Source organism: Trichechus manatus, unplaced genomic scaffold (genome assembly GCF_000243295.1).
Source record: "Trichechus manatus latirostris isolate Lorelei unplaced genomic scaffold, TriManLat1.0 scaffold00091, whole genome shotgun sequence".
In the NCBI taxonomy this organism is placed as follows: Eukaryota; Metazoa; Chordata; class Mammalia; order Sirenia; family Trichechidae; genus Trichechus; species Trichechus manatus.
In genome coordinates, this window is record NW_004444027.1 from 1,267,458 (window position 1) to 1,277,658 (window position 10,201).

The 10,201-nt window shown below is 34.8% G+C and overlaps 1 protein-coding gene across 1 annotated transcript in view; it reads left to right on the forward strand.

The window, feature by feature from the left end:
- Positions 1-5,026, forward strand: part of CDCA2 (cell division cycle associated 2) — a 44,460-nt gene extending 39,434 nt beyond the window's left edge. The window contains exons 11-12 of the mRNA XM_023736759.1: positions 688-942; positions 3,611-5,026. Of these exons, the coding sequence (XP_023592527.1) occupies positions 688-942; positions 3,611-4,779 (1,424 nt within the window). The 3' untranslated portion in view covers positions 4,780-5,026. The remainder of the gene's footprint in view (positions 1-687; positions 943-3,610) is intronic.
- Positions 5,027-10,201: the final 5,175 nt, after the last annotated feature.

Below are 10,201 nucleotides of genomic sequence, written 5' to 3' on the forward strand. Positions count from 1 at the left end.
TATCAGGACTTCATTTCTCTTTATGGTTGAGTAGTATTCCACTGTCTGTGTATACTACATTATGTTTATCCATTCATCCTTTGATGGACATTTAGGTTGCTTCCACCTTTTGGCTATTATGAATAGTGCGTCAGTGAACAATGAACATTGGCGTGCATGTGTCTGTTAGCACAGCTGCTTTCAAGTCCCTTGGGAATATACCTATTATTTTTAATCTTGACGAAAACCTCTTTTGTTTGAATCAGCTCAGCTAATTTTGTGTTACCTTCAAAATTTCTGTACATACCTATTTTTTCTTCATCCAGATTTATGAACAGAAAATAATCTCACATAGCATTCCAGTAGATAGCTCATTTTAGGTTGATTCTGAGTCACTATAGCTACGTCGTAGTTATAAATATCTCATTATGTCTTAAGTCTAACTGTATAGCAGCTAATGTATTTTTCACTTATCCAGTGCTTATTTTGCACTTAATTTGGCAGATATTTGTGGAAATATAGAAAATTACCCTGTAATTTGTAAAGTGAGTTCTGCTTTGTATTGTATTTAACTTTGTGTAAGTCACCTAATCCCCTTACCCTTACTCAATTTCCTAAAATTTTTAATGGAATAATTAACTGGTCTAAAGTTTTTCTGTGAAAATTACCTTAAAAAAAAAAAAAATACTGTGTGAATGACAATTTGAGACCTTGTAGAAGATAAAGCGTCAAAAATGTACATGGAGCTATTACATCTTTCTCAATTACAATGTTTTAATGCATTTTCTCAGGTTTTAAAAAGTGGCAGAAAGAAGAAAGGAAAGGGAAAGCAGAGGGTTAAGAAATCTTTATATGGGGAAAGAGAAATTGCTTCTAAGAAACCTCTGCTGAGTCCTATTCCTGAGATTCCTGAGATCTCTGAGATGACGCCTTCGGTTCCAGGCATCTGGAGGATGTATTCAGGTATGTTGTCCTTTTTCTGTTATTTATACTTTATCTCTTCTCTTCACCTTCTTTGTTGCTATTTCACTCTTTTCCTTCTTCTCATTTATTATGTAAAAAGTAAATAAATAATAAATAACTTTTCCTCATCTTACCATGAGAATTTTAGAGAGGGAAACAGAATCCTTTAAGACAGTAGTTTCTAACTTAGGTCACCTCGACCCTTTTAAGAATCTGGTAGAAGCTCTAGATCTCCTCCTCAGAATAACTTCTATACAAGATTTTGCATATAATTTCAGGGGACATTGTTATCTGTTCATCCTGTTCCCATTTACTTTTTAAAGCATTTTGTTAAAATGAATTCTGTTTGGTGGTGGTCCATCATTAAAAGCTAAAGAGGTGATGACTTAGTATTAGACATATCTTCTATGAGTTAAGGACAAAAATTTAAGAAAAACAAAAGTTGCTGCATGATGTTTTAGTAAAGTTGAAATGACTAAGCATCTTCCAGAAATAAAATTTATAAATTGAACTTGATGATCTTAAAAGTTTTGTTTAAAAGGGAAGATTAAGTCATTTGATTTTTGGTTGGATAAAAATGAGTTAGTTGGAGTTGCTTCTGGTCTGTAATGCCTGAGTTTTAAATTGATTATATCATGCTGAAAATAATGATACGTGTCCCATTTAGTGTGTTAATTTTGTATAGAAACATTTTAAAAATAGCTGTCCTTTGTCAGTCATCAAGTATTTATAGCCTGTATTTTATTGGCAACCTACTGTATAGGATTTATAATAGATTCAAAGGTGAATAAGGTACATGCCACTCCAGAACCTTGGCTTCTACCGACAGAAGTGTATTAGACTTCTTCAGGATAGAACAGAAGTTTAAATAAACAGACAAAGCACCACTACCACCATGCACACCTGCATACACACTCTTCTCCAGCCCTTGGCACCAGCAGTGGCAGCACTCTGTGGGTTGTTTGGGGCAGGGGATCTAATTAATGCCTGTTTATCCTTGAAAGGAGTCCTGGTGGTGCAGTGGTTAAGAGCTCAGGCTGCTAACCAAAAGGTCTGCAGTTCAAATCCACCAGGTGCTCCTTGGAAACCCTATGGGGCAGTTCTACTCTGTGCTATGGGGTCACCATGAGTTGGTATCCACTCATCAGCAACAAGTTTGGTTTTTTGGTTTTGGTATCTTTAAAAAGATCTAGCTGTGCTGTCTTTGTTTCCAGGTAAACTCTGTTTGCATTGCACTTTTTTCACCTGGTTTTATAATGATTTATTATCTCTCCACCTCCCTCCCTCAAAGCTACGGTCTCCTTGAGAGTGAAAACAAAAGTCTTATTTTCCTTATGTCTCCAGTTCCTAACAGAGGAGTTTCCCAAAAGATGTTAGAATGACTGTTACTATAGTTTTCCATCTGGTATCCTATTAGAGAATTTCTTTTTAAAAATACCTGAGGTATCTTTTTATCCATAAAACAGGGCTTCAAACCAGTTCCTTCCGATTTGAACCCCTGCTGAGAATTTGCATTTCCACCCCAGATGGATGTACTGAGTCAAAACCTACATTTTATCAAGATCCGCAGGTGATTCTTATGTATAATAAATTTTGAGAACCACTGCTCTACTAACGGTTCTCAGAATTTGTCCTTTACCAGCAGCATCAGCATTGCCTGGGAACTTGTTAGAAATGCAAATTATCAGCAGGGGAGTTGCTAGAAATGCAAATTCCATTCATATGAAAAACATATCAATTTTTAAAGCTGTGTAAAGAGCTCAACTGACATTAGTTGGTTGGCGTTGTTTTTTAGACTTTTGGGTCAACTTTTGCTTTGTATATCTTCCAATTTTGATTTTAAGACTTTTTTTTATACCCATTTGGGTAGCCAATCAAAAACTTTATTATCCAAGATAGCAAGAGAGATGGCATTTAGTAGTATTATAAAGCCTGATTTTATTTAGGCTGTGTTTACTGACAAATCTTAAAAACCTTAATAGTGTTCTCTTTCACCTATGATGTGACACAGTGTGCCAGAAACACATGAAGCCACAGGCTATACATGGCACGTCTTCCTGGAGCTTGAATTTTAAGTCAGAGATTCAGGAGGGAGGAGGAGATTTTTAGAATATTGAAACAAACATAGCTGTATTAGAGAGTACAGTGTAGTTTATATTAATTTTTTAACACAAGGCATAAGACCTGAGTGTCTTTCAGCATGCACTTTTATCTCCTCAAATTCCCCAGAGTTCCAAATTTCTTCTATTTGAGAGGGTACATTATAGAAAAGTTTCAGAAGCACAGTGTTGCCCATTTTCAGTACTTCATTTCTAGGGGAATGGGAGATGTAGCTGCCTTAAACTAACTGACCTTGTGGTGTCAGGAGTGCATTCTTAGAGAGCAAACAATTTAAGATATCATTCTCATGTTCATGGTCTGAGGTTAGATACTTTATCAATTGATGCTTTAAATACCTATTTTCTTAACCTGTGGATTGGGGCAGAACTAAAAGAGGAAGAGGTTAATGACAGATAGGGACAAGTACATGTAACATTTGTGAGTCTTGTGATTCTCGAAAACTTAAAAAACACAGAATACAATAGGGCATAATTACGAATGTGATTGATTTTAAAGTTTATTTATTGTTACTTTTTAATTAGATTTGAACTTATTTACATACCCATAGATAATTTCAACTCAAATGGCAAACCTGAAGAAGTGCTGAAGCCTCCTAAAAATCTAACTAAAAGAAAGACTCTTTTGCCTCAGATCCCAGAAGACTTGCATATCAATCAAAGTTCCGATAAGTGTAATGTGTCTGAATTCTGCAGCTCCTCATTGCTTGGTAATGCCACTTTTGATCAAGATTCAAATATAAATACTATAGAAGTTAATGAAAATATTCCAAAAGCAGAAAATAAAGTGGAAGGTGAAAATGAACTAAAAACTGGGGCTGGGAATGAAAACAGTCATATATCTTGTGTTTCTGTGACTGAAGAATACATTTTATCGGATCATCCAAAACCAGATTCTATCCTGCAGTCCCAGGAGTTTTCTGCTGCTGGTCAAAATGTGGAAAACCTTTGTCGAGTATTTAAAATTTCAGAAGATATAAGCATAAAGTGTGAAAAGCAGGATGACTTGTCATTAGCAGTAGAGGGAAAGCCTAAATCCAGTGCTTTAATGTCTAACTCACAAAAAGAAGATGTCTTCATTGAAAATATAAAAGAAACTAACAGTCAATGTGAGAATTTGGAAAGAAAATCCACAGAAAATAGTAGTGAAGTGACTTGTAAAGAAAGGAAACATAGAAGACGCTCCATGTGTTATCCTGATGGTCAGAGTTTACCTTTGGAAAAAAGTGGAAATCACAAAAATGCCAACAGGGTAAGCAGCTCTGGAGAAATTGATTTAGAAAATTCTGAACTATATAAAGATTTATCTGACGCTATAGAGCAAACCTTTAAGAGAACAAATAATGAAACAAAAGTGAGACGTAGCACAAGGCTACAAAAAGATTTGGAAAATGAAGGACTTATATGGATTTCCCTTCCGTTTCCTTCTACTTCCTGCACTTCTCAAAAAACTAAAAGGAGAACAATATGTACATTCGACAGCAGAGGATTTGAACGTTTGTCCTCCAGAAAAGAAACTATGTCCTCCAGACAGATACCCGGTATGCCGTCCTCATCAGGTAAAGAACACAGTGAGGACCCTGCTGCTAATTCTGCTAATCTACTTGGGAAGAGAAGGATGAGCTTTTGTACATCTACACTTTCAAATACTAAAAATACTACTCAATTAGAAGACTACAGAAGAAGATCCTTTCTCAACCAGAAGGAAAAAACTCTCTAAATGACTGAAAGAATTGAATGTCAGAGAACTAAAGCAATAGCTGACATTTCCTGCAGAATATTTGGCAAGAGAGAAGGTAACCATCCATGTTTAAAAGAATCATTTCATTCTAGGTCCCATTCTTTGTTCAACTTTAGTGTTTTAAAAGTTTGAAATAAATAAAATCATTTGAGTTGAACCTAATTTTAAGTAGAAAGAAGTGGATTTCTTCATCACCCAAAAAAAAAGCACTGTTAATATATTCTTGTCCCCCAGATAGCAAATGCCTTATTAGTATCTTGCTGAAAGAATTTTTTTTTTTTAGACCCAATGCTGTCGCTTCATTTTTATTTCATGTGAGTACATATTTACCACTGAGTGTTTAGAAAGCCTCTATTACTGTACAAAGCATCTTTCAGAATTGGCTGATTATATCTGGATAAGAAGAGTTTTTGTTTCAAAGACAAATTGGTACTTAATGGAACTTTATGAAAGTTGAAGGCAGTATAATCTTGAAGACTGAAAGAAAGTGGAATGAGATGTGTTTTTATTTTAAAATATAGCAAAAAAAAAATACTGGTTAAAAAGATTTTAACAATTGGTAGGAAAAATGGAAATTTATAAAACGTGTTTTCCTTTTGGGTTAAAGTTAAGAGAAGCTTTGTTGAATTGCTTTACCTGTCTAAACTGAAATTTTCATTTTAGTAGTTAAAGTCAAATCTTAAACATGAAATTTCTGAAAATTCTTTCACCAGAATTTCATAAATCCATCATTATAAAATGAATATGTGATTTATAAGTAACTAATGTGAAAACATTCTTCCCTTCAAAAAAGATTCCTGTATGCTTCGTGGGGCAGGGGTGGGGCTTGGTTGTTGGTGAAAATATAGTAGTTTTGTGCAAGACTCGACTCCCAGGTTATTCAAGTTAGTCGCAGGTAACTCAGGATTCAATTCATGTTCTCCAAAACAGCAGAAACTCGCTTGAAGGGGCTCTAGAAAATTAGTTAACTAGCATGAAGGATGGTGGTGGGTCACTGTTAAACTTTTTTTTTAATGGCATTTTCCGACAGTGCTAACTTTTTATTTCATAAGATCAGATACTATCACTTGTTTTGGCTCTTCTAAAATGTCTCCTATAGCTATTTTGGTGATAGCTGTTTGGAAATCTAAATTGTTATATACCTTGAACTTGTGAAGGTGCATAAATCATTGTATCATTAAACAGTTGTCTTTGAAATCCTTTAAATCATCAAACTCTCCATCTCCATGATAGCAGAAACATGTTAACAAATAGAGTTCCCTATAAATAACACAACAGGGAAGAAAGCTCCTGCTGAGTTGCCCATTTTCCCCTCCTTAGATAGAGACTATTTGTTACCTTCTTGGCACCAGTAGGTCTGGAACTCCTGCTGCTAAAGACTAATGTATTTTACATTAACACTCAAAGTGATCCCCAATTTCTTTGCTAAAGGGTGGATTGTTTAAAAGATTTCTTTTATCTTTAAGCATAAATTATTTATGGACTCCCCCCACCGCCTTTATAATTTAGTGTGGCTGGCAAATCCATATCACTGAAAACAAATCAAAAAAGAACTAATTAACTTCTTGTGAAGACTTTAGTTCTTAAAATTAGAAAAGAAAGAAAACAAAAGGAAAAAATGATCAGAAATGGAAGTTTAGAAAAGTTTTTATTTATATTTGTCTTCTTTAATATGAAAGCTAAAAATAAACCTCATTGCTTATTTCCCCCCTTTTTACTATATGACAAAATATATTATTTGGATTTGATTTTTAAAATTATGCATCCTTTGTTTTATTTCTCAAAAAGTGCTAATGAGGACAAGAGAAACATTTTGATCTGTGATTTTGGTGTGATATTTCAACTATAAAATTATTCTGTCTTCTAGCAGATAGAGCTAAAAAGTAAAATACACACTTTACACATTGTGTTGGTTTCGAAATGTTTCATTATAATATTTTGTTGATATCTGCAGCTAATGAATAGTCAGTACTCCTAAAATGAACAGGTCTGTAATTGTTTTTCATTAGTGCTTAAACCAAAAACTTGACTTCAGAATAGTTTTTTCCTACCTTGCCTTTTTACTGCAGTAACCTTTGACATTTTGCCGTAGAAAGTTTCATACTCATCATCTTTTTATGCTACTGTAGATTCTTGTTTGTTCCAGGAGATGGCAGCAAGGCATCTGAAGTTTTTTCCTCCCGTATGCGTACTCATAAAGCCGGGACAACTCTTAATTGTTGCATGTGCTTCCCTTTAACTTTTATTTTTACTCATCTTTATTGTAAAAGTAATATGTGTTTACTGGAGGGGAGGGGGAGGAACGGAACTATAGAGAAGTAGAAAAACTGACAGCTGTCTTCCTTTCCTCCACTCCATGCAACCATCACACAGCCACACCATCCTCTCCTCAGCGTTCTGTGTATAAACACTGTTAACAACTGGCCTATATCTTCCAGACCGTGCACACATGAATATAAGTTTTGTTGCTTTTTAATGGCATCACTGTATGTGCCATTCTGCAACTCAATTTTTTTTATTCAACAAAATACCAGACGTATCCTTCCATCTTAGTATGGAGCGCTCTAGTGCCACTTCAGTCTTTAATTATATAAATTGAAGTATATAAATATATGCTTTGAATTATATGCTTTGGATATCTAATTTAGCCATCTCCTTACTAATGGATGCTAGTCGTCTTCAGTTATTTGCTATGGAAAATTACACTGCACTGGGGCTTGTGAGAAAATGTCCATAAGATCGGTACTTTGAAAATAAAATGGTTATTAAGTTCTCTTCTATAGATCTTACCTGACAAATTTCCTTTATAAACACTTAAGTGAGGTTTATTGAGGTATAATTAACCTATAGTAAAATTTACCCTTTTTATGTATATGGCTTGAATTTTGGCAAATGTGTATATGCTTATGTAACCACCAACACAGTCAAGTAATAAAACATTTGCATCATCCCAAAAGATATTCCTTCCCACAGTCAACCCCTCTCCCCTACCTACAACCCCTCGCAACCAGATATGATTTCTATCCTTACAGTTTTACCCTTTCCAGAATGCCGTATAAATCAGATCATATAGTAGATAACTTTTGTGTCTGGTTTTTTAAACTTAGCATAATGCTTTCAAGATTCATCCATGTTGCGTGGTTTAAGTATTTGATTCCTGTTGATTGCTGAGTAGTATTACATTAAATGGTTGTACCAGTTTGTTTATCTGTTCACCAATTGATGGATATTTGGATTGTTTTCATTTTTTGGTTATTACACAATAAAGCTGCTATAAACATTCACATATGGATCTTTGTACGGACACGTTTTCATTTATCTTGGGTAAATACCTTGGAGCCGGATTCCTGGGATGTATGGTAGGTGTGTATTTAACTTTTGAAGAAGCTGCCAAACCTCAGTAATACTGGCTACATTTTGCATTCCCACCAGCAATGCCTTAAGTTTCAATTCTTCACCAGCACTTGGTATTGTTAGTCTTTTTCATTTTAACCATTCTAGTAGATACGTAGTAGTATCTCAGTGTGGTTTTGATTTGCACTTTCCTAATGAGTAGTGTTAGATTTGAGCTGCCGACCTTTTGGGTAGCAGCCAAGCTCGTAACCGCTGCACCACCAGGGCTCCAGTGAGTAACGATGTTGAGCATCTTTTCATGTACTTATTTGCCATCATATGTTCTTTATTGAAATGTCTATTCAAATCTCTTGCCTGTGTTTCCTTTTGTTGTTGTTATTGTTGTCTTATTATTGAGTTGAAGGAGTTCTGCATAATTTGGATACAGGTCCTTTATTGGATTTGTTGTCTGGCTTGTATTCTCTCCCAGTCTGTGGCTTGTCTTTCCATTTTTAATTTTTTTTTTTAATGATTTCTTCTGTTTATTTATTTTTATTGTGCTTTAGGTGAAGGTTTACAGAGTATATTAGTTTCTCATTAAACAATACACATATTGTTTTGTGACATTGGTTGCTGACCCCATGATGTGTCAGCACACTCCCCTTCTTGACCTTGGGTTCCCCATTACCAGCTTTCCTGTTCCCTCCTGCCTTCTTGTGCTTGTCCCTGGGCTGGTGTGCCCACTTAGTCTCATTTTGTTATATGGCTTGTATAATCTTTGGCTGAAGGGTGAACCTCAAGAGTGATTTCAGTACTGAGTTAAAAGGGTGTCTGGGGACCTGTCTTTACATTTCCTTAGCCATGTCTTTTGAAGAACAGAGGCTTTAATTTTGATGTAGTCACATTTATCAGGTTTTTTTTTTTTTCTATAGTGGTTCATGTTTTTTGTGTCCTATCTAAGAAATCTTGGCCTAACTGGAAGTCAAAAAGACTTTATCCTATGTTTTCTTGTAGAAGTTTTGTAGTTTTAGCTCTCACGTTTCGGTTGTGATCTACTTTGAGTTAATTTTTGTGTATATTGTATAAGGTGAGGGTAGGGGTTATTTGTTTATTTATTTTATATGGAAATCATCCTGCATCATTTGTTGAAAAAGATTATCCATTCCGCATTGAATTACCTTGGCACCTTTGTTGAAAATCAGTTGACCTTATATACGTAGGCCTATTCATGGACTTTATTCTGTTCTGCTGATCTAAAGGAGTTCCCTCACCTATCAGCCTTGGTCTGATTAGGTATGTGTGTTTTGTTTTTCGTTCTTTCTTGAAAGAAACGATGCTTGAACAAAGCACACCAATAGGAGTCTTAGAGGAGCAAGGGTCCAAAAAGTACATTGTATTCCAAACATCCTTTCATTATTATTCACTATGAGACTAGGCACTGTAGGTTGGCTTCATCTCATGTAAGTTTTTTTTAAAATATTTTCCTTAAGTTCGCATTATATTCTAACCTATGAAGAAATCTAGAGGAAGCATTCATTTGAAACTAGACTACAGGTTGTGAATTGTACATACAAAGTTTTAAAGCAATCTTGAGTGCTTCTGCATTTCTATTTCTTTTACTTCCAGGCTTTGTAGGATATCTGAAAATTTGATTCTGGGTTTGGAGTCCTAGATCAGTGAGCAGAATTGGGATAAAATTAAATTATATCTCCCACCTTCCAAGTAACATTTATTTTGAGTTTTAAATTTATTTAAAGAATATTGCATAGCCTTGACTTGGCTCTAATAAAACCAAAGCCATTGCCGTTGAGTCGATTTGGACTCATAGCCAATGTACTGAGGCCTAACAATTTCAAATTTGTCTAATAATGTATTAGTGGGTTCATTTTTGTACATTCTTTGGTGTTTTTCTGTTTTTATGAAATTGTGACAGACTACAAGTAGCATAATAGCTTAAGCAAGAAGATTAGTAATTATTTACTGCCATTCTCATGACGCATATTTTGTGCCAAGATGATCTTCAACCAAGATCATCCTTAGCCTGGTTATGACCTTAATTTAAAAGATT